This window comes from Hippichthys cyanospilos, chromosome 3 (assembly GCF_059441005.1).
Source record: "Hippichthys cyanospilos isolate Australia breed blue-spotted pipefish chromosome 3, RoL_Hcya_1.0, whole genome shotgun sequence".
NCBI classification, from domain to species: Eukaryota; Metazoa; Chordata; class Actinopteri; order Syngnathiformes; family Syngnathidae; genus Hippichthys; species Hippichthys cyanospilos.
Window position 1 is genome coordinate 20,676,500 of NC_142371.1, and position 22,539 is coordinate 20,699,038.

Genomic DNA, 22,539 nt, shown 5'->3' on the forward strand with positions numbered 1-22,539 from the left:
TTTCTAAAGTTTACAATTTTAAAGTGATTTATTATCAATTGTATGATTTGTCAAAAAGACAAATATCGTTGCAGATAGTCAGCCTATTTCTTTGTTCCTTTTATGGATGAATAACGAATACAAACACGCTAACATTGCAGTCGCATGTGGTTTCGTGCTATACATGTGACAATAATTCTCTACAATCCCTACAATCACAATTAGTAATTTCGGAATGAGGATGCATTGCGTGAAAAGGTTACAGACTAGACAACAGTTAACAAAGTGAGAGAGAGGAGATGGCTCGTGTCATCATCGCCACGGCAACCACTATTGATTGAGTCGTACTTAGCTTGATATTCATTGGCTGGGAAAAATAAGCTTGCTGCAAGCATTGAATTCCTCCTCACAGCACAATGTTGGCCTTCAGCCCATACACATATTAGCCTCCAAATCATAAAACCTTTATTTTCTCTCACTTGTCATACAATGAAAAAGACAAGTTGTAATAAGAATAAAGTATTAACTACTCGGCCTTCGAGAACTCATGACAAATATGTAAAAGGTGGAAATGGACAGTAAAAATGTGATTTCTCGCCGTAAGTTGGGGGGAAAAAAAGCAAGCGGGCAACAAAGGTGCAACAAATTGACAATTTTGCACTCTGTAGATTTGACGTCCGCGGGATGAAATTACCCTTGGGGCGCAGGAAAAGAAAATGACAAATAACGTGATAGGGCAGCGTAACACAAACATTACTTAGAGCGGGCTCAGGAAGGGCCTTTTAAATGTGTTTTCTCACACAAAACAGATGCTGCACAATCCATTTTATTAAATTCCTTGTCTATAATGAAGTCTGACAAGTCCAGGGCCGAACCACAATGACCTCTCCCAAGGCCAAATTGTTTACAAACGTTAGGAATTTATGACATTACAAACAGAGAATGGAGCCTTTCCAGGAGGATGGGGAGTCATATTTCTGCCCGACAAAGTTTTTTTTCATAAATATTTTGACCTGAATTAGAAACGTATCGGTCGATTGACATTCACATTTCTACCTCTGAATTTTAACCATCTCACCATTCTACTTATGCTTGCACCTAAACCTTAACCTCGACTTATTTTTAAAATATTGAAAGCTATTTTGCGAAGGGACGCACTGTAAATGTTTCCTGCGTGCCAAACTGACAGACAACTTAACTGTAAATGCACATGCAACGGACACTCCTCGAACATCGACCAACTGCAGTACACATGTTTACTTAAATATTAAATGTCAGGTTCACCTTTTAGACATTTGTGAGAAAGCATACACAAAGGAGAAAAGCCATTTTTTTCTTTCCCTTGCATAAAGAGAATGGAGAAGGACCGCACAGGTACAATTCTACTGCGCTCTGAAACAGCCTCTCCGCACCCTCTCTTTTTATTAGTTCAAGAGGTCCCTAGTTACAAAAGTCATTGGTGCCCTGAAAGATTGGGGGAGACATGTGGCAACAATGTAAACAATTGGTTTACGATGGTGAGGAATGCAGTTTCGAGTTCATGCTGTTATCTCCTTCCTCAGGAACAGGGTGCGTGACGCCGAGTCACGAAACAATGACGCTTCTGTAACAGTAACAGAAAACATTCATCCTAATCCGCTAACATACTGATCACATAACGGATTGCATCAAACATTCTAAGTGATTGCATAACAAATATGCAATTATTCTAACATTAACTTATTAAACCTTATACAGTAACTATACTGTTATCCCTTCCCGTTTCCATCCCTTGGCTATAGTGGGGGAAACGGAGGGCCTATGTTGCCTTTGGAGTAAAACCAGAATGGAGCCTGTAGCTGTCCAAACATGTTAACAAGCAGAGTTTACACTTGAAATTCCAATTTATTATAAAAGGTAACAGCTTCCCGAAGCTTTCGTCCTCACCGCTCTCCTTCAGTCACGCTCGCGTGTGATCTTCACTCATAGAAAGCTTTAAGTACCGTCCTCAAAAAAAAAAGTCCTCAGCTGACTGGCCAGACAATCTGTGTAATTAATTGGGTGAAAATAATCTGTTATTTCGACACCCCTAAAGACAGTCATTAACGGCAAACCCAACATTGGTGTCACCATTCACTGTCTTATTTCCATCAACTCTCTCACCGGCAGCAGCTGCCACTCACATGGCACTCGCGTCTCATTTCCATTCGCTCCATTATCTGCCTGCTATCCCGAGTTCCATCTGAGGAACGCTGATTACGTGTCGCTTCTGAATGATCACAGCTGAGGTTTGCGAATCCAAAAGCCCATTTAGCTGATTAGCGCCCTCGGGCACGCCGTACATCACGTCGTCGCACGCCGCGCCGCAACCGCCCGAGTGCCATCACAATCATGCGATCGTACACTCAACATAATGAACGTAAAAGCCTGGCAAATGAGCTCAAATGATGTTTTTTTTTCCAGCTCCTGCTTGTGTCCTGTGTGAATTGCAAAATATTTCATAATGCACTTCATCGAGGAGCTCTCTGAACGACACCACAGTCATATCTCGTATCTTCTCATGCAGAACCGCAGGATCCATTTCGACAAGGCCGCCGGTCTAGTGGAGGTGCTGATGGATCGAATGAGCCACGAGGACGAAGGCTCGTACACGGCCCAGCTGCGGGATGGACGTGCTAGGAACCAGTTTACCTTGGTCCTGGTCGATCACAGTGAGTCACATCCCAACTTTATTTATAGAGCAATGGTTTTCACATCGGGGTACAAATACCGCTTGGGGTACGTGAAGGCACTTTGGGGGAATACATGAGACTTTAACAAGGTTTCCGCTGGTATATAATTTGTTGCTTTGTCGTGCCCTAATTGTAGCAGTACGGTTTACTTTTCAAATTAAGAGCAAATTAATTGGAACACAAGTTAACTCAACTTACAGAATTTAAACAGACAACCACAAAAATTGGAAAACAGTAACCCGAAGTGCGAAAAACGTACAACTTTCTCTTCCTGCTGCTCTTTTCTCTCATGTAGTCCAACTCTGTTTGTGTTGTTGACAAACTGTCCGATTATCTGTATTTATTTCTTTTCAACCCCACCCCTACAGAATTCCGCGAGCTGATGGCCCTGGCAAACGCCAAGCGACGCGACCACGAGCGAAAGAGCGGTGAGACGCGCTTCTTTCTGTAATGCGGCGCGTCGGCACATCCGCATTCAAACACGGCCGCCTCATTACGATAACAAATGGCTTCCGGTGACCTTTAAGCGGCACAGATGCACACGGAGCTCCGCATGCATCATTGTGACTTTGTCATCATTTGCTTCTCCCTTTCCTCCCAAAGGGCCGTACTTCCAGGAGTTCTTGTCGTGGAGCGTTAACGAGGATTGCCAAGTGATCGTAAAGTGCAAGGTATTTAATTGCCGCAATGAATATAATGGCGCTGTTTTCGTCTATCGTTGCGTGACGGTCATTAGTGCAAGCAATGAAAGAGGAACTCCAAAACCATTAGCCCACAAATTCCCCTCATATAATTATTCACTGGTTTTGCCATATTTAAAAAAATAATAATAATGCATGCAAGCTTTGCTTTAATTGCCTTGGATCAAACTGAACAGATTTAAAGTTTCACATTATTTCATACAGTATGTTGTATTTTTTTTAAAGTTGGACTCTAACCTGTCATTTCATTAGTGATGTGGTAATGTTGAAGTGAGTGGAGGAGCTTCATTTTGACGGATGGATGGATGGATGGATGGATGGAATCAGGTGTGTTTGAGAGAGAAGGCTAGAAAACATGCAGGATACCGGCCCTCGAGGACTGGAGTTCGACACCTGTGCCGTACACAGATTGCTTTCCTCTATGTACTGCCTTAGACGATGTTTGCAATGTTTTTCTGCTTCCACAGGTGACAAACACAACCAAAGACTCCACCCTCAAGTGGTTCAAGGACGGAGTGGCGGTGACACAGGCTGATTATGACCCCACGTCGGGAGTCGGCGCTCTCAGCATCCCACAGGTAATCAAACACTCATCAATACGTGTCACTTTTGAATTTATAATCAGATGAGTTGCGTATCCCCTAAGGATGAAAAAAAGCAAAAGGGCTCGTATAAGGCGGTGGTGTCGGACGCCAGAGGAGAGGACGTCAGCACCTTGGTGTTGAAGGATGAAGGTGATGCCGGAGCTCATTTGTTTTAATGGTCTTCTTTTACGCCATGTCATTTTGTCTTCCCTTAAGCAAGACACACATCCCCACAAAATCCCCACTATCGGGCCAAATTTGTGCATTTTTCCTAAGTTGCAATTAAGAATATCAAAGGCCTGATGGAGAATGTGATTCAGTTGCATGCAATGTGTTAAGAGTGTTTTCCCTTTAATCTACTTGTCCAAAAATTGAAAGTGTTAAACCGATTTAATATTTACAATGGCAAATTTTTTTGTCCAAATAAAACTTCGCAAAAAAAAAAAAATATATATATATATATATATATATATATATATATATATATATTTTTTTTTTTTTTTTTTTTGCTCTGTCCTGATACATAGACGTACACACTCACACATATATATATATATATATATATGTATATATATATATATATATATATATATATATATATATATATTTTTTTTTTTTTTTTTTTTAGCTATGCACATATAGGCATTTTGTATTTATTATTTTTTTATTTTTTTATACCATCATTACAGCTCTTGCTGTCATAAACTTCAGCCGCCGCTTACAAGTTTGTGTTTCTTCACAGAGTATGACAAACTTCTCCAGCGGCTGAGCAAACAATGCGGTGAGCAAGTCACACACCGGAGGACCTGGCCAATGCGCGCTGTTGATGTAACAGCAATATCTATCGAGCTCTCCGTCCGTCTTTGCAGCGTTGTCAGCGGGTCCGTTGAGGGTTCAGTGCACGGCGGAAGGTTTCAGGCTCTACTGCTGCTTCACATACTATATCAGCTACCTGAAAACCACCTGGAGCTTCAAGTATGGCGGAACACTTGCTGTGCAACATGACTAATCTAAAGGAGAAGTCAACACCTTTTTTTTTCTTTACAGTAACATATTCTATACAACCCAACTAGTCCAAACATTCTGATTAGCATTCTTAGTACCGTATTTTCCGCACTATAAGGCGCACTTTTTACTGCTAAAAATGGCAGAATAAGTAGTTTAGGGTTGTCCCGATTCAATATTCGTCTTGAAAATTGGATTTTATAGCCGTCAAATTCACAGTTTCAGATTAATCAAAAAATTTGACGATATTAGCTTTCATATACAAGCAATCCATTCCAAACTCCGCCTCCTGTTTTTTTTTTTTTTTTTTGTCCCAGTCAGTTGCTTCCACCATATACCGAAATGAACTTATGTGAACTGCACTCTAAAAAAAATTCTTTTTTTTGTAGGGTTATTTCTCAGGGTACTTTAATTGATTTTATATTTTATTCAAGTGCAGTGCATTTCTGTGGACTTGAATTTAGCTAACTCAAATGTTTGAAATACATGCGTCGTATTTCCCCATATTTATTGCTGACCATTTGCTTTGTTTGAACAGATAAATTAACATTTCATAGGGGGAAAAAAAACGCTAGTTATCATTTCCGCTGATATCGTATTGGATCATTATGGATATCGGACAGACTTCTAAACGCTGTTGTATCAGAGGTTGCATCGGGACATTCCGAAAGTAAACAATGAAAACCCAAAATAATAAACAATCAACAAAGACTTTACTCAGATGACAGTGGAGACATTTGCGTTTGAACAGGAAAAATGCGTAGCAGCACCTGAAGAGAAAAAAATGCACAAAAAAAGTCAATACAGTAATAAATGAATACTAAATAAAGTTTGGCAATGATTTGAGTAAAGCGGATCCAAAAGAAGTCTCAAAAGAGAAATGAGCTGTCGCAATGAATCTCGAATGTATTTTGTACATTCACTCTATAAACCAATCCAATCATTATTCACGTTGGGATTAAGTAATATCCTATTTGTCCTCGTAGGAAATTCGGATTACATTTAACCGAACTAGACAGCCAAAAAAAAAAAAGAAGAATTTGTGCGGCAAGCAAAGAAAAATGTGAAACGTTTGCAACTAAGCCTGCAGCACCCCCTGCTGGACGCGGAGGTAATCCACTGAATCCGGATAACTGTATCACAGAATCGCTTGTGTTTGTCCGGCAGAGGGAAACGAATGGAACCGCAGTCCAGGATCAGGATGGGCAGCAACGTGCACACGGTTTGGATGGACATCTTCAACCCCACGGAGAACGACAAAGGCAAATACTCCCTGGAGATGTTTGACGGCGTGGACACGCACCAACGTCACCTCGACCTGTCGGGACAAGGTAGGCGAAATTCGGCCAGGCGGGAAATAACTTGGTTGTCACCAATATTTCCTCACAGCTTTTGCAGACGCCTTGCTGGAGCACCAGAGGCTGAAGTAAGCCATCTTTGCTTTAGTTTCAAATCTGTCGAGCGCGACTGTCTGATCACCGATTGGACCTTTTGTTTTCATCCCATCAGGCAAGAGGCGGTCATCGAGAAAAGTGAGTTATAAAGTTGTCCTTCTTCTCAGAAGTTTTCCGCGAGATACCCCCTGTGAAGTATAATACGCATACTATTGCCGAGAAAAAAAAAAAAAGTATTTAATTCAATTGCCCTAGATTCTGTAAAATCTCACATAAACCGCCCGGAGTTCAATCATTTACCCCAAGGGGGTACGTGCACACCCCAATTTGAGAAGCACTGCTTTGGAAGAAACCTCTAAAGTGGGTGTCATCAGAAGAGACTAACTGAGTTTGTTTCAGATCGAGCCAAAGTGACAAAAGGTCTCCCGGATGTGGTGGCCATCATGGAGGGCAAGGTAATGGCAAGGGAAAAATTCAAGTGAATTCATTCAAGGGTTAAAAATTTTAAATTAAGGGTTTTGTTTACGTACCGTACCTGCCTAAAATTTGGAAACGCCCTCTCATTCGTCTTTTTAAAGGTCCAACAAATTGAGGTTTTTTTTGTTTTGTTTTTTTTAGCCCAATACAAATTTTTGTCATGAAAAAATACCGATTACCGATTAATTGGTTTATCTATATGAAAAATTACAATGAATAAAATAGAATTTGTTTTCCAAAGCAATAAATTATATGCAGATTTTGACTAGAGATGACTGGCCTGCTACCTATTAACCTGCCTATAAATAAATAATAAATACATATATTGTTTAAAAAAAGAAAAAATGATTCCCAGAATGCATTATGTGGCAAAATTAATAAAGTTAGCAGGGCATTAATTCTTGTCATATGTGTTTGTGTTATTAGTAGTTGAATGGGTGTTGTACTTACCACTTTTATGCATGCTTAATTTATGTATTTCATGGTTTTTGCTTTAAATGCCAACAAAGGTGTGTTACTGTTTTGTTTGTGCAGTATTCTAACATCCCAAGTGTGCTGATGTGATGTTGAAAATATTTCGGTGGAGCTTATTTCCAAACATGCAGACATGCTCAGTCTGTGTTTAAAATTCAATTTAAACCTTTTTTTTTCATCTATGTAGCATCTTTCTGTGTAAATATCTGATGTTAATACCTGTAGCTTCAGTTCGTCACCAAAAAAAAAAATATTCTGTCAATTTTATGTTTGTGTGGGTTTTCGTACGAAAAATAGTTTTCGTAAAAAACTACTCATATCCATGTATTGTTTCTGGGGATGTTGACATAAGTTTAGAACCAATCTTTTTTTTTTTTATAGAAGAAATATATAAACATATGAGGTACGCATTCACGGTTTGAAATTGAGATCAAAACCCAAAGTTAATTTCATTGAATTTTTCTAAAATTGGTGGAAAGGTCTGGTGAAAATTCAACTTGTACAAGCATGTTTGACTTTGGACTTTCCGCGGAATATTTTGATGCTAGTTTTACACAAGTTTCTCCCGCCGGCAGTCTCTGTGCCTGACGTGCTTCATCGAGGGCGAGCCAGCGCCGGACGTCTTCTGGCTGCGTAACGAGCGGGAGATCGCCGGCGACGACCAGTTCTTCATCACCAGGGAGCCCGGCTGCACCACCATCACCATCAACGAAGTCCGCACGGACAATTCGGGCAAATACACCGTGCTGGTACGCAACCGCTGCGGCTCCGAGTCGGTGGACGTGATGGTGAGCGTGTACAAGCGCGGCGAGGCGCCGCCGGCCAACGCCGTGGAGATGGGCCTGTGAAGATACAAATAGGGGTGAGCACGTTTTTGTGAAGTTTTAAACAGACAGAGGAGCCTGCTCTTTTAAGTTCCTTAACGCATTCAATCCCAAAGACGTATTGTTACGATTTTGAACATTTCAAACTTTCAATCTCAGTTACTTTTCTTTTTTTTTTCTTTTTTTTTTGATCATTTGGCTAAAGGAGGGTCTAAAAAATGCTGGTACTAAATGAAATAAGTACTAATTTAATTGAATAATTTAGTCGTTAAAGTATACTTACTTTTTCCCTTAAATGCATCAAGTATTTTTTTACCTCAAGTACTTGATTACTTAAGTAGTTACTCTCTAAAATCAGTAGAACTTTGAATTAAGCACTAAAATGCAAAATAAATACGATATCGTAAAGACTCACACAAGATCAAGCAAGTCTTTAGCATACCCGCATCTTAGTGACACCACGGTGCCGACCAATAGCAGACCAGCATCTTAGGGACGCCGTGACGCCGACCAATAGCAGACCAGCATCTTAGCGACGTATGATTGTGGTGCGACTCACGGTCATACGAGCGCGCACTGACCGGCAAGTTTGAAATTTGTCATTGTTTTTGATGCCATAAAGCGGAAAAAATGCCGTAACGAAGGGACGAAAAAACTTCATACTCCACTTGGTAACGTGAAAAAAACGTAAGCTCGGTACGCCGTAACCCGGGCGTCCAGTGCATAACTATCATCCAAAAATATGACCTGTCTGTAATAGATTATATTGACCTATTTCAACTATACCAGTACACGAATTAACATATTTTAGAGAGAAAAAGTAAAAACAGGATCAGGAACGGAGCAGGCCCCGTGTGGCCCGCAGTCCATACTTTGCCCACCCCTGTCATAGCTTGTTTGGTGCAGTATAGCCAAAAGTGCACATGGTGTGACTTGAGGGATCTTCCAATAAAAAATCTTCCAAAGCAAGTGCCATTAAAAAATGTTACTAAATGAAGCCCATAACTCTACAATGGAAAACTCATTACATATCCACGGAGCATTTTGAGTGAAAAAAAGATGGGTTGTTCTTTACACTTTTGGATTCTGGCCATTCAGTATAACGGTACACCTAAAAAAAAAAAAACGTTCCGCACGTAGCGTCGTTTTAAGGTCACCGCTCGGTACGCTTTGGATACAGTGAGGGAACAAAACGCAACACTTAAAGGAGCCGATTTGTACTTTAAAAGCGCAAACAGTCCACGAGGTCGTTGACCCCGCCCGTGGGCCTCTGGAGTCACGTGAGGCGGTTCAACGGCACCGCAGAGAGAGGAAAGGTTGCTAAGCCCAAATAATACGCATTTTCACAAGTAGTGTCGTTTGTGTACTCAATTACAGAAATAGTAGAGGCACGCAATTAATAGAAATGATTTTTTTTGGGGTGGCTGGTGGTGCACTGGTATACTCTGCAGCGGATTCAATTATGTCTTGGTAGGAGCTGCTGTTTTGGCTAGCAAGTTTAACCCTTGTGCACACACTTTGTAAAACTGGTATAGTATGTCTTTGTAGTCTCTGTGACGTGACGGTTACGCTTGAACTGGTCTCTACCGCCACCTACTGTCTTGATGTGAAACACAAGTCAACAAAGAAATTTCTGTTTGCTGACATAGTTTGACCGCCGCGCAATAGAATGTTGCAGGAAATCGCAGGAAAATCAATGTAATAAATCCTATTAAAATGCATCTTAAAAAATGCAATCACAATGGTTTTATATGGTCCAAAATTTGAACAATGATGATTTTTGTTCACAAACTCTTGCACGTCCAGCTGCAATCACATAGGAATGTCAAAATTGTTGCATTTTGAAATTTCACATGTTTTGATCGTCTGCTGAAAATTTCAGCTCCCTAGTGTTGTTTTCCCCATTGATTCTTTTATGATACCTTAAAAAATCTAAGGAATTTCCATAATTTATAACATAATGCCACAAGGGTTAAATGTGCAAGTAAAACAAATGTGTCTATGAACTGAGATAATAGCATATTTTGCAGTAAACAGGAAGTATTCATTTGTGTAAAGTAGGGTTCAGGGATGACCACTATTTGAGGGAATATCGTATGTAATGATTTGTTTGGAAAAAAAATGTTTTTCCATGTGGATGAGGGCGGTGATGCCAGCTTCTTAATGCGAAGAGGTGGGAGGGATCGAGTGGATCAAACCATTTGTAAGAAAAAGGGGGCAACTAGTTTTGTTGATAAATTCTGTTTCTACCAAGTGCTATTATGATTTAAACACCTCTCTAGCTTGTTTAAAAAAATCCATCCAGTCAATAAAATCTTTCGAAATCTGTGAATTTTTTTTCGGGTGCTTGTATTTATTGTCGAGGCGCTTAAACGCCACCAAAAATGATTACGATTCAACATACGATCAATACTGAAATGTACGAAAGCGAATGGCAAAACTGACTTTTTACTGTCGATGGTACGCTGTATTACGATACACGTTTCATCATAACACCTGGGATGTTATTTCTATTCTCTACTTCTGTTATCATATCGTGTTGTTCGTACGCTGTAGCTGCTTTTTACTGCCCCCTATAGTCTCAGAAATATCGTAGTAGTATTGGGCAACGGAAAAGTTCTTCTCTTTGTTGAGACACGCTAGTGTCGACGTGTCATTGTTGTAAAAATCAGGACTCTCTACCTCTGTTATATTGTCATGTTGTTTGTTCGCCTTAGCTGCTTTTTACTGCCCCCTGTGGTCTTGGAATTATGGTAGTATAGTAGTAGGCAACGTAAAAGTACTTCCTCTTCGTTAAGACTCGCTCGTGTCAGCGTGTTGTCGTACAATCAGGATTCACTACTTCTGTTATGGTGTAATGTCGGTATGCTGTAGGTGCTTTTTACTGCCCCCTGTAGTCTTGGAAATATCGTAGTATAGTAGACGCGCTAGTGTCAATGTATTGTTGTAAAAATTGCAGTTCTCTACTTCTGTTATAATGTCATGTTGTTTGTACGCTGTAGCTGCTTTTTACTGCCCCCTATAGTCTCAAAAATATCGTAGTAGTATTGGGCAACGTAAAAGTTCTTCTCTGTTGAGACACGCTAGTGTCGACGTGTCGTAAAAATCAGGACTCTCTACTTCTGTTATATTGTCATGTTGTTTGTACGCTGTAGCTGCTTTTTACTGCCCCCTATAGTCTTGGAAATATTGTAGTATAGTAGACGCGCTAGTGTCAATGTATTGTTGTAAAAATTGCAGTTCTCTACTTCTGTTATAATGTCATGTTGTTTGTTCGCCTTAGCTGCTTTTTACTGCCCCCTGTGGTCTTGGAATTATGGTAGTATAGTAGTAGGCAACGTAAAAGTACTTCCTCTTCGTTAAGACTCGCTCGTGTCAGCGTGTTGTCGTACAATCAGGATTCACTACTTCTGTTATAGTGTAATGTTGTCCGTATGCAGTAGACTAATTTTACTGCCCCCTACAGTATGGGAGAATATCGGCTGACTATGAAGGTAGATTATGATAGTCGCAAAACACGCGCTAACTCGATTCGGCACGGGGCATTCATGTGTCAAGCTTCATCGTCTGAAAAATACAGTACAGTACTTTTAAGTAATGGGACAAATTTGCCAAATGGTTTTCAACTGCAGGGAGCAACACTAAAAAGACGTCAAACGCTCCGGTTAGTGATCTCCAAAATACCAACTCAGATATTTGTACTTTCCGTCACTGTCGAGTTCTTGTCCCCGCTTGATGCATCTGAACCTCCTGATCCCAAAAATTAGCCGTCCATCTTCGTTTCACGCCAATTGGCGAAGCAAACGAACTCCAGGTTGTTCAAACAAGATCCGACGGGGTTACTAAGTAAACGCCTCTCTTGCGGAGTATAAAAACCAGCGCGCTCCGGCAGACTCTTCCCCACACGTTTGAGCTTCGTCCCCCACGTCTCAGCCTCCTTTTTGGTCAACATGGACTTCAACGGCACATGGCAGGTCTACGCCCAGGAGAACTACGAGGCCTTTCTCAAGGCCATGGGTGAGCAAAGACAACTTAGTGGACTGCGTCTGCCTGTATATGCGTAAGTAATCCTTTTTTTTTTTTTGTTCCAGAACTCCCCGATGATGTCATCAAGATGGCCAAGGACATCAAGCCGGTGACGGAGATCACGCAGAAGGGCAAGGACTTCGTGGTGACCTCCAAGACGCCGGGCAAGACTGTGACCAACTCCTTTACAATCGGCAAGGAGGCTGACATCACCACCATGGACGGCAAGAAGCTCAAGGTAAATTGGGAGGAAATCCGGAGCCGAAATATGGATTTTTCTTGCCCTATTAGTATCTGTCTTATTGTAGTTTTTAAATGGTGTCCAGCCACACTATTGAGTATAGTTAATATTTGTAGCTGAATCCAAAAAACATTTTATTTACTAACCCCGTTTTGTAACACAAACTGCTGTATGATAATTTTGTCATAGACTTAACTCATTCAATACCAAAGACGTATTTTCACGTTTTTTGTTTTTTTTTTCCCCAAATGAGTCCAGACATTTAATAAGGGAGAGTCCAAACTTGGCTGGTGAATTAAAAAATGAGTCATTAATGATTAGATACGACTACTGCTAAAAGTACTTGAGTATTTGATTACTTTAGGCGCTAAAGTAATTTATTTACGTATAGCACTCAAGTAATTTATTACTTTAGGTATTATAGGACTAAAATAATGAATTTCTTTCTGAAACTAAGTACTAAAGTGATCTAGTACTTCAAGTAATTATACTGAAACAATTACTAAAAGTAGTAAGGTAATTCATTACTTTACTTTTTACAGTGCTAAAGTAATGAATTACTTTAAGCTATTAAGTTTTAAGGTAATTGATTACTTCAGGTGACATATATACTGAAATAATTCATTACTAAGTTTAGGTACTAAGATACAAAGTAATTTATTGTATTTGTTACTACAGTGCTAAAGTAATTCATGACTTCAGTAAGTCAAAGTAATTCATTACTTTAGTTATTACAGTGCTAAAGGAATTAATTACTTTAAGCTATTAAGTACTAAGGTAATTGGTTACTTCAATTCATCACTTTAGATTACTAAACGTACGTAAGGAATGCATTACTTTAACCATTAAATTGCTAGAATAATGAATTACTTTATGCAATTAAGTACTAAAGTAATTGATTGATTGAAAGCATTGAAAGAAGACACTTAAGGAGCTGAAATTTCACCCAGATAGCGATAACATGTCAAAATCCCCTAGCTATCACACAATGTTCCATCCCTTGTCTAAAACGTGACATGAAAGAATGATATGACATGATGTGGAAGAATGTGATACGGAGAAAAAAAAAAGATCAAAATACTGCACAGGTATTAAATATATTTCAAATATATTCAGTATGCACTCTGTTCTGTGACCCGTTCAGTGCGTTGTCAATATGGAGGGTGGCAAGCTGGTCTGCAACACCGGCAAGTTCTGCCACATCCAAGAAATCAAAGGAGGCGAGATGATCGAGGTACTCTGAACGCATCATTCGCAGTAGGCCAGTTATGCGTTAAAAGTCCGTGTTCTGTCGTCAACTTGATCTCTTCTCTCATTTTTTTTTTTTAGACTTTGAGCATGGGCTCCGTGACTCTTGTCAGGAAGAGCAAGAAAATGTGAAAAGCTGGGCGGTGAAATTTGCAATAAATTGTCTATTTAAACAGAATCGGATGGGTCTCGTGTATTTTATTCATCCTCACTTTTTTTAATTTACTGAACGCATCACGCGTCGTCTCGCATCAAGTTTCGCCACGGCGATCGATTTGATACAATGTTGTTTCTCGGGGGGTGAACGACTCCCGATATTAATCAATCAATCGCGACAATTTGTCAAATCGGTGCTCTAAAACCAACTAATTCAAGCGAGGACATTAACGGTCTACATTTTCAACACCCTACTGCAAAGGCTTATAAAATACGTTACACTAGTGACATCTAGTGGTCAGCTGGAGTCATAGGTACAATCCAGTATTCCAACAGAAGATAAAACCAAATAATGTGCTACTACAGTGGAAATAAAATGCGTACACGAGGTAATTGTGCATGTGTGACAGTAAACATAGAAAAATATGTAAACCATGGGGGGAAAAAAAACAAAAAACACTTGATTGGTTATGTACGTTACATTACATACCAGTAGCGGGCTCTGGCGTTTTAACTTTGGGTTTTCATAGACGTCATATTTATTCCTACCTAAATGAAAATGCGTGCTGTTAACATCAATATGACAGAATCCACACATTTACATCACTCTTGATCCCTTGCCTCTGTATTACCCTTTATATCTTATACTATATTTTGCTTATTCATTATTGATGCCTACACTTTTTTTACATTGTATTTTTTTTCTTGCAAATAAAAACAGATTACATAACATACATTACTTTTTTTTTTCATTTATTAATTACATTTACTGTATAAAAAGCCAAATGGTGAAATTGTGCGTTTAGACACATAGCCGAACAATCAACGTCAGGAGTAAATATTTAACCTTTGGGCGGAACTATTGTTATGATAACTATGTTCCCGCGGGACTAATTTGATTTTAGGAACAGGTGTTTCGCGGCCTGTCGCCATCAAACGGGGTTACGAGAGGCGACGCAATCACACGGTGAGATGTCTGGCTGTTACTTCCTGGTTCAAAATATTGCTTCCATAAAATAAATTCCATAAATAAATTCACCAATACGGCACATGAATTCAAATGCTTATGTATTTCACGGTGAAAAGTTTGAGTTTTGAATGTCCAAAAAGCTTTTGAATGTGCTGAAAGTCGTGATTCTGCCATCGATTTTATTAGGACGCTTCAATGCCGGGAACGAATTTTCAACAGGTGTCCCCGAACGTTTAATGAAAAATAAAAAACTGAGAATAAATATGTAATGTCTATTTAGTCTATAAATTTAGTAATGACAATACTACGGTTATTGCCCGATTTCGGTATCAGTAATACCTCTAAGCGCCAAGAGGGGACAGTACTGATTTAACCATTACTGTCAAGCAGCCAGATAGAGTAATTAAAAGTACTTATGACGTAATTTAAATAAAAATAGCCAGTCCAGTTATAAAGAATCTTATTGAGCTGCTTAACATTGCATTATTTCAAGTACTTTGGAAACACTTATGTGTATATATATATATATATATATATATATATATATATATATATATATATATAAATAAATAAATGAAGAAATCAAGACAAGTGAAACGTTTTTAGGGGGGAAGGGGAAGGGATTTTATTTGATTTTTTTTAATTTAATCCTCCAAATCATCAGAAGTATTTTTTTCATATTCTTAAAACCAATTGTTACCAATTTTTTAACAGGGCATTTTCTTTTCAACATAAAATGACATCAACAGTGGGGAAAAATTGAAATCCAATTCATGTTCTAATTTAGCATGAGGAGATTGCGATGCACAATTTAACTGGAGGAACAGTGCTTAAAAAAATAAAAAATAAAAAAAATCAGCTGGCGGAATAACAGCTGACCGTGCTACTAAAAAAAAAAAAAAAAAAAAAAAAAAAAAAATGGAGACTTAAATTTGGAATAACCCGATTACTAATTGTCAAACTCAGCTGGCGGAAGAACAGCTGAGAAAAAAAAAAAAAGAAGGAAAAAGTTGAGACATAACATCGCTAGAACCCCGTTACTTAAAGTTCCAAATTGTTTTCAATCCGGTTACCAATTCATCCAGATAAATATCGTACATGAGCAATCACCCCGGTTCCAATTGTAAAACTAATTTCTTTCACTCTACACTGCATCATATAAAATCATAAAAACATGTGCAAGTTCTCTGGAAAGATTTCAGTGCAGGCTTCACTCGTACTGGCAATTGCTCGGTTCTTTTTTTTCTTTTTCTTAACAAAAATATTCTTCAGCATCGTCGAAGTCGAGACGGCGCGTCCCATACATTCAGTGTTTTTTTTTTTTTTAAATCAGTACTAAAAAATACTTCTGTATGCAAGCCTCCGACGCGCTCCGGGCCTGCGACTGTACAATATGCTACAAGAACTTTATACATGCCATCATCATCAATTAGTATTTACACGGCTCCTTAAAAACAAAGGAATTGAGGTTTTGTCGTCTTTAGTCTGGCTATGAAGCAGATCTCGATCCTGCACGGGGAAAGCAACAAAGAAAAATGGCTCACATGAGGAGAAAAAAAACAAGATAGTTGATCACAAGTCTTGATTCAACGCCGCAGCCTGTAACAAGTGCAGTGCAAAAAAAAAAAAAAAAAAAACAAGGGCTCAAATTCAAGATGGAACACAACGCACAACTTTCGTCAACAAAAAAGCCCCGCCTCCGTTTTCATTCAGCGCCCAGCCGCGCCGCAGACAAGACCGCGCGCGGTCGGTCTTCTTCCGCGTGTTCTGGCGGCGCGAGTGGGCGCTGAATCTGCGGAGACGGGCACGGGAACATTTGTGGGGTAGCTTTGGTCGACGCGCGGCGCCGCCAAAGCGCAACAAAACCAAATCGAACACACCGCCAAAACATGACCCGGCATTTGTCCGCCCTAACGCGAACACGCGTGGGCGCCGCCCCCTTCAGGATACCCCCTCCCAAAAGGAGGACAATAGAGAGCGGAAAAACGTAAGTCTTTTCTTTTGAGAGGCAGTGTGAACACGAGGGTCGCTGGGGTCTTAGGGCAGCTCGCCTCCTGTAGTGCATGTGCGCACAGCGCAGGAAAAAAATAATATATACTCAGGAGCGAACCGCCTAAGTCCCGCGTGCCATGATATCAACTTTTGTCAAAAAAAAAAAATGTACACATGATTTCCCGGCAGAATCGCAGTTGAGCGACCTACTGTTATAAAACAAGAAAGCCCAAGGGGCTCCCGTTCCAAAATCGCTTACAAAAAAAAAATAAAATCAAAATTTGACTGCGTGCTGGCAACCCATTATGGAGTATAAAAGAAGATTCCACAAAAGTGGACAGGATTTAAGTAACATGTACTGAGTGCACCTAATCTGCTTTGATAGCCAAAATAAAAAGGGACAAAAACCCGAGGCAAAAACATAAATGGGATATCCGTTTTGTCACCAGCATTAAGGAAGAGGACTGTAATATGTTTTTGTTTTTTCAAAAAAAAAAAAAGGCGTACCAGAGCGGTTTTCCGCATCAGGCCTGCACCTTCAAGAGGCTCTTGAGCTGGAAGGTCATCATCTCGCTGCTCTCGCCGGCGCCGATGGGGAAGGACACCCAGTGGCTGGGCGGCTTGGGCAGCACGCTGGGCGAGGGCGGCTCGCTGAACTTGGGCCCGGCGTAAGCGGGGCTGCCCCGGGCGCTCAGCAGCGTGTTGAGGCGAGACACGGCCCCCTCCCAGTCCTGCTCGTAGGCGGCGGCCAGACGGGCGATGGAAGCCGCCGCCGCCGCCGCTTCGGGCTGCCGCCCCTCGGGGCGGCATTGGTACGCCAGGACGCCCTTGTCGCCGCCGCGCCGGGGGTGGACGCCGCCGGCCGACGCCGCCGTCGCGCCGCCGCTCTGGTCTCGGCTCCTCTGCTTGCTTCGGCCCAGCTGCTGGTTCTTCTTCTTGGGGCGCTCATGTTGGGGGCCCGGAATGTTGCCGCACCGCTCTCCGCCTCCACCTCCCATGATGCTTCACGCTGACTGTCACCTAAACGCGCACGGGTGAGTTAGCTTGAGTTTATATATGTAGCGGCCGGTGCCTATTGCAGCTAACGGCAGGTCACGTTAGATGAGGTCGTTACGGCTATATGTTTAGTACAGGAAGCGAGCAGACCGAACCAACGTCTGAGTACATCCTTGTTCGCGCGCAGTGATTCCGCTTGACTGGTTTATTGATTGTGCTCTGTTGGAGTTTACAAAAAAAAAAAAAAAAAAATCACATTAGGCATATTAGGGCTGCACAATCAAATTTTAATCGCGATCACGATACTGGCTGCCGCGATCAATCAAGCTGATCCTCGGCGATGTTAACATTTAAAAAGCCGGCTACACATATGAAATCAAGCACTTTGTCATTCTGTCCCCAACATGCTCGCATGACATGATGAAAGCCTCTAGCTTTTATCACCCTATGTATTATTCGCCAGTGTGAAATGGCATTGAGTTTCTCACCTGATTCTTAACATATACAGTGCTGGCTGTCAATTGAAACCCAACATTGGAATACATTCGGTTTGAAATGACCCCCCAGAAAGAAGTTTTGACCGCAAAAAATTTGCATAACATAAATAACTGCTCGTATGATTGTTTTTTTTTTTTCCATAGGTTTGAAAACAGCAAGCAGGTTAGCCGCGTTGCCCCGTGTGCCAAGTTTTTGCCATGTTTCATGTGAATTTAAATTATTTAAGTTATTATTATATGTAAGTGTCAAGACTTGAAGCCTTGTTTATGTACTGTTCAAAAGAAGGGCACTAAACAGACATGTCTGACCAAACATGATAAATAATCATCATTTCAATATTGACCAAAATAATTGTGATGATCGTTTAGGCCATAATCGGCAGCTCCATGGCACATTGTACACCATTTTGCTAGTTAAAATCAATCATTATTTGCCAGTTGCATACTGATATGAGCTCTAAAACGATAAAAATATTACTAATTTATAAATTTCATTTTAGGAAAATTGAAAGTAGGAAACTGGTTGTAATTTGAGAATGTTCTCCACCCACTCTGTGGTATTCAGGGCTATGGTTCAACTTCCTGTAGATGACCTCATATGGCTTACTTTTAAATTCCTCACTAAACTGTCACAGGCACCATTCAATGCATAGATGTCCAATGATCCAATATACTTTGCACACATTTGTTGAGTTTGTTTTGAAGTTAGTGCCATGTAAAAGCAAGCGTCTTTGGGCATCGTCTACATAAGGGATCACCAACTTTTTTCAAATTGAATTTCTGAAATGTTTTGGGACTATGTAATATGACAGGCTATCACGTCAATGATTTTTCACAATAATTAAGGTACAGCTGCAGTAAATAAGTAAATATCGCGTACTAAGTAAATGTAATATATAATATATGAGTTTCAGCTGGAGACATTGAAACTGTTACATCATAATATATAATATATAATATATAACATAATCGTCTCAGGACTTGGACATCTCAAAATGGGGACGATTATGGCCAAAATGATCACAATCAATTAGCGGTCAAAATGTCATTTCCGGTCATTTCAAACCAAACTTATTCCAATCGGATTTTTCAAAATGGTCTCAATTGAAAGCAAGCACTGTACATATTAGGAATCAGGTGAGGAACTACGCCATTTTCACACTAGTAAATTCTATATTAGTATTAGAAAAGCTGATGTTTTTGTCATGCAAACATGTGGGAAACATTTCCCCCTGGTGGTAAGATGACAAACTGCTTGACTTTTTAAAATCAGGATCGGCTTATTTAATCGTGGCAGCCAATATCGTGATTAAAATTCAATTAATTGTGCAGCCCTACTTGTCAAATTGAATATGTTGCTGAATAAAAGGGGCACTTATGTTTGGCTTATTTTTGTTTCTGAAAAAAATTCAATGGAGGTGGCTGGAAACTTTTGCTTTCTAAAAGAGGTCCTGACTCCAAAATGTTGGAGAACCCCTAGTTTATAGGACGCCCACATACTGATGACCTTTTCAGTGAAAAAAAAAAGTGTGTGTCATATTTGGAGAACTATGGTATTTCTGCAAAAGACTTGCATCGCAGACGTAACTTCGTAAAGTTAATATTTAGTAAGCAATGTTTTCCTAAAAAAATGCCATGAATAAAACGACGATTAACAGATTTGAGCCATCCCTTAATTGCGTAACATTTCAGCCCGTAGAAATGCAGTCCCCTGCCTACGTGCACAATCACACACACACCCCCTCCCCCCCGACGAAAACAAGCCATCGCTCGGCCCAGCACGCACCTCTTTGTTTCCACAAAACTCCCCAGGAAGAGATCCCTCTTCTTCGTCCTTTTCGTGCGTGTTTCGCCTCCAAAAATCCTCCTCCGACTCCGAGAAGACTTGACGATGTCGTCGTCGGGTCTCCTCCTGCTTGTATCGAGCGGTCTTTGTCCCGTCGAGTTTGCCGGGCTGGCGGTCGTCGAGTGCCAATGGGCGTCGTTCGATCGCGGAACCGAGCTGAACATGAATTCACCTCGGCGCACACGATACACCAACGAAGCCGCTGGACCTAAAATGCGTTATTGGAACAACAACAATCGCCATTACACACCGGATTTCGTAATTAGCCGACGATTTCCTGTTGTGACGCAGGTTCGCTTGTTAAATGGACCGCTTGAGATATATTTGCGTAGTTACGTGTTAATTATTCGAGTTATAAAGCGGTCGGTGCGTTCGTTGCGCCGTAAATCGATGCGATTTGACGGAGAACGACAACAAAGAAGCTTTGGCTCCGTAATGGCGACCAGGAAGGAACGAAAATAAGTCTCTTACCGACTTCTTCAGGCTCGGTCGTCGAAGCCTTTCGTCCGGCTGGTTGTTTCAGAGAAACAAGACACTCCTCGTTAGTATTTCCCACAGAAATCGGTCGGTGGTCACCCTTAAATGTGGGAAAAAACAACAATGACCTCGCAATCGCTTCCTCCCTCTCTCGCTCTCCTTTTCCGACTGCGTCTCTATTGCTACAAAATGTCGTCCTCAGCTGGCCTATATACTGATAAGCGAGACCGCCCCCGACCAATCACAGCGCGAGATCGAAGAGCCTCGGCCAATCAGCGGCGAGTGAGACGGACGCGATCGCTCTTGTTGCCAGACGAGTGACGTCAGTGCCCGACTTGTCTTCGCCTTTGTGCGTTCCGCAATTTCCTCATAGAGAAGCGAGAAAAGACGAAAAGACGCACGGCACGTCGAATGTGCGAAGCGTTTACGTTTTCTGAAAAACAAACAAACAAACAAAAACAAGTAACGCAGTGTCATTATGTAAGCCATACGCCACGGAAGGTCTTGATTAAGCAGCGCATTAAACGTTATGTAATGTTGACACTATGCAAATTGGACACGTTTTGTTTATAAAAAAAGTCATAAGGCGTTTTTACGACCTCGCCTTTGACGCTTGTTTGTTTCATTTTGTGTTGAAACTGTTGCAACAGGCTGAAAAAGAAAAACCCTTCCCCCACCCCACTCGACAAAAACATCGACTTGGATTCTCGTCAAGTTGTTTCCTTTTTAAATGTTTCCTTTTTTGAGATTTTGGAAAGTCCCCCACACTGTTAATTTCGTTTTATATGGATTGGATGGCTGTCAATTTTTTGTTGTTCGAACCTTCAACAAAGGTACTAAATGTTTGCAGAAAACATTAGAGATTTTGCCTATTTTATCAATAAAACCCTGTCCTGCCTGACAGGGAAATGATGAAACTTTTGAAACATGACGGGGTAAGCCTGACAAAACAATAGATTTCCTCCGTCATTTTTGTCCGTCACCTGTCACCCGATTGAATTTTTCACATTTCTGAGAAACATAGTCTAAATAGCCAACAAGCATTAGATGAGACGTTTGACGTCAATTAGGGCCACAAAAAAATTTCGGGGTGACACTATTGAAAACTATTAGTCCAGTGTTCATTAAAATGTATTACACAATGATTACTCCCCAATTAGATTAGTTATGAATTATTGGTGTTTGTTCGTCATTGTGTAGTGACTTAAAAATACTAAATATAAATTTCATTTGAAAAAAAAAACAACTTATAAATGGGTGTGTAGACTTTTTATATCCACTTTATGTGCAAGTCATGAGTTTTTGAAGTTGTGAAATCTAGGTCTACAACATGAATATTTTAGAGTTAATAAATCTTTGAAATATTCCATCGATTAATTTAGTTTGTTTACCAATTATTGTTGTTTAGTTGTTGTTTAGTGATTAAAAGCTACAAAACAGCAATGATGTCAAAAATATGATTTCTTCCTTTATTTTTTTAATCAAAAAACTGGGGATGTGTAGACTTTTTACAAGCACTTTATGTGCTAGTTAGGAGTTAATGACGTTTCAAGGCAACTCTTGGGTTAGTGTGATGGAAAACAAATGAAATCCAGCCTCACACATTTTCAAAAGATTTCAAATTTTAGCGTATGTGGTGGGCCACTAAAAAATCGACGGCGAGCTGCCGTTGGCCCGTGGGCCATGGGTTGGACACCCCTGCTTTAATCTGATGTCAAAGGAGGGCACTTAGTGTTGACAGTAATTTTCAAAGAGATTTTACTGTGTTTATTTATATTAACATGCATGGCAGATGAATTGGACGTACTAAATTGTCCTTAGGTGTGATTGGACGCGTGACTGGTCGTTCGTCTCTGTGTGCCCTACGATTGGCTGGCAACCAGTTCAGGGTGTCCCCCGCCTACTGCCCGAAGTCAGCTGAGATAGGCGCCAGCAAGCCTG

General features: G+C 40.5%; 3 protein-coding genes across 4 annotated transcripts in view; 2 read left to right on the forward strand and 1 right to left on the reverse strand.

Moving 5' to 3' along the window:
• The window catches only part of myom3 (myomesin 3), a 62,181-nt gene extending 50,319 nt beyond the window's left edge, over positions 1-11,862 (forward strand). Inside the window, exons 26-37 of the mRNA XM_088409635.1 lie at positions 2,525-2,669; positions 3,059-3,118; positions 3,294-3,361; positions 3,859-3,969; positions 4,038-4,125; positions 4,718-4,756; positions 4,845-4,950; positions 6,148-6,311; positions 6,370-6,406; positions 6,490-6,512; positions 6,774-6,829; positions 7,901-11,862. Coding sequence (XP_088265761.1) covers positions 2,525-2,669; positions 3,059-3,118; positions 3,294-3,361; positions 3,859-3,969; positions 4,038-4,125; positions 4,718-4,756; positions 4,845-4,950; positions 6,148-6,311; positions 6,370-6,406; positions 6,490-6,512; positions 6,774-6,829; positions 7,901-8,173 — 1,170 coding nt within the window. The 3' untranslated portion in view covers positions 8,174-11,862. The remainder of the gene's footprint in view (positions 1-2,524; positions 2,670-3,058; positions 3,119-3,293; positions 3,362-3,858; positions 3,970-4,037; positions 4,126-4,717; positions 4,757-4,844; positions 4,951-6,147; positions 6,312-6,369; positions 6,407-6,489; positions 6,513-6,773; positions 6,830-7,900) is intronic.
• On the reverse strand, positions 5,653-20,794 carry pnrc2 (proline-rich nuclear receptor coactivator 2). Of its 2 annotated transcripts, XM_088409554.1 has the most exons (4): positions 20,593-20,794; positions 20,062-20,329; positions 17,290-17,802; positions 5,653-8,167 (listed from the first exon to the last, which is right to left on the reverse strand). In XM_088409554.1, the coding sequence occupies exon 3, from the start codon at positions 17,778-17,780 to the stop codon at positions 17,307-17,309; it is 474 nt and encodes a 157-aa protein (XP_088265680.1). In that variant the 5' UTR covers positions 17,781-17,802; positions 20,062-20,329; positions 20,593-20,794; the 3' UTR covers positions 5,653-8,167; positions 17,290-17,306. The 2 variants fall into 2 exon arrangements, with proteins under 2 accessions (XP_088265680.1, XP_088265679.1); XM_088409553.1 differs by lacking the exon at positions 5,653-8,167 and having other exon boundaries at positions 15,390-17,802.
• On the forward strand, positions 12,013-13,842 carry fabp10a (fatty acid binding protein 10a, liver basic). Its single transcript, XM_088409556.1, has 4 exons — positions 12,013-12,166; positions 12,241-12,413; positions 13,561-13,650; positions 13,746-13,842. Exons 1-4 carry the CDS (start codon positions 12,100-12,102, stop codon positions 13,794-13,796), a joined length of 381 nt encoding a protein of 126 aa, XP_088265682.1. The 5' UTR covers positions 12,013-12,099; the 3' UTR covers positions 13,797-13,842.
• Positions 20,795-22,539: the final 1,745 nt, after the last annotated feature.

Excerpts from the sequence above, each read along its gene's own strand:
- fabp10a (XM_088409556.1), top strand. The coding sequence starts at position 12,100 with ATGGACTTCAACGGCACATGGCAGGTCTACGCCCAGGAGAACTACGAG. Across the intron at positions 12,167-12,240 it reads GGCCTTTCTCAAGGCCATGG|AACTCCCCGATGATGTCATC; the intron begins GTGAGCAAAGAC and ends TTTTTGTTCCAG. Across the intron at positions 12,414-13,560 it reads TGGACGGCAAGAAGCTCAAG|TGCGTTGTCAATATGGAGGG; the intron begins GTAAATTGGGAG and ends TGACCCGTTCAG.
- pnrc2 (XM_088409554.1), bottom strand. The coding sequence starts at position 17,780 with ATGGGAGGTGGAGGCGGAGAGCGGTGCGGCAACATTCCGGGCCCCCAA.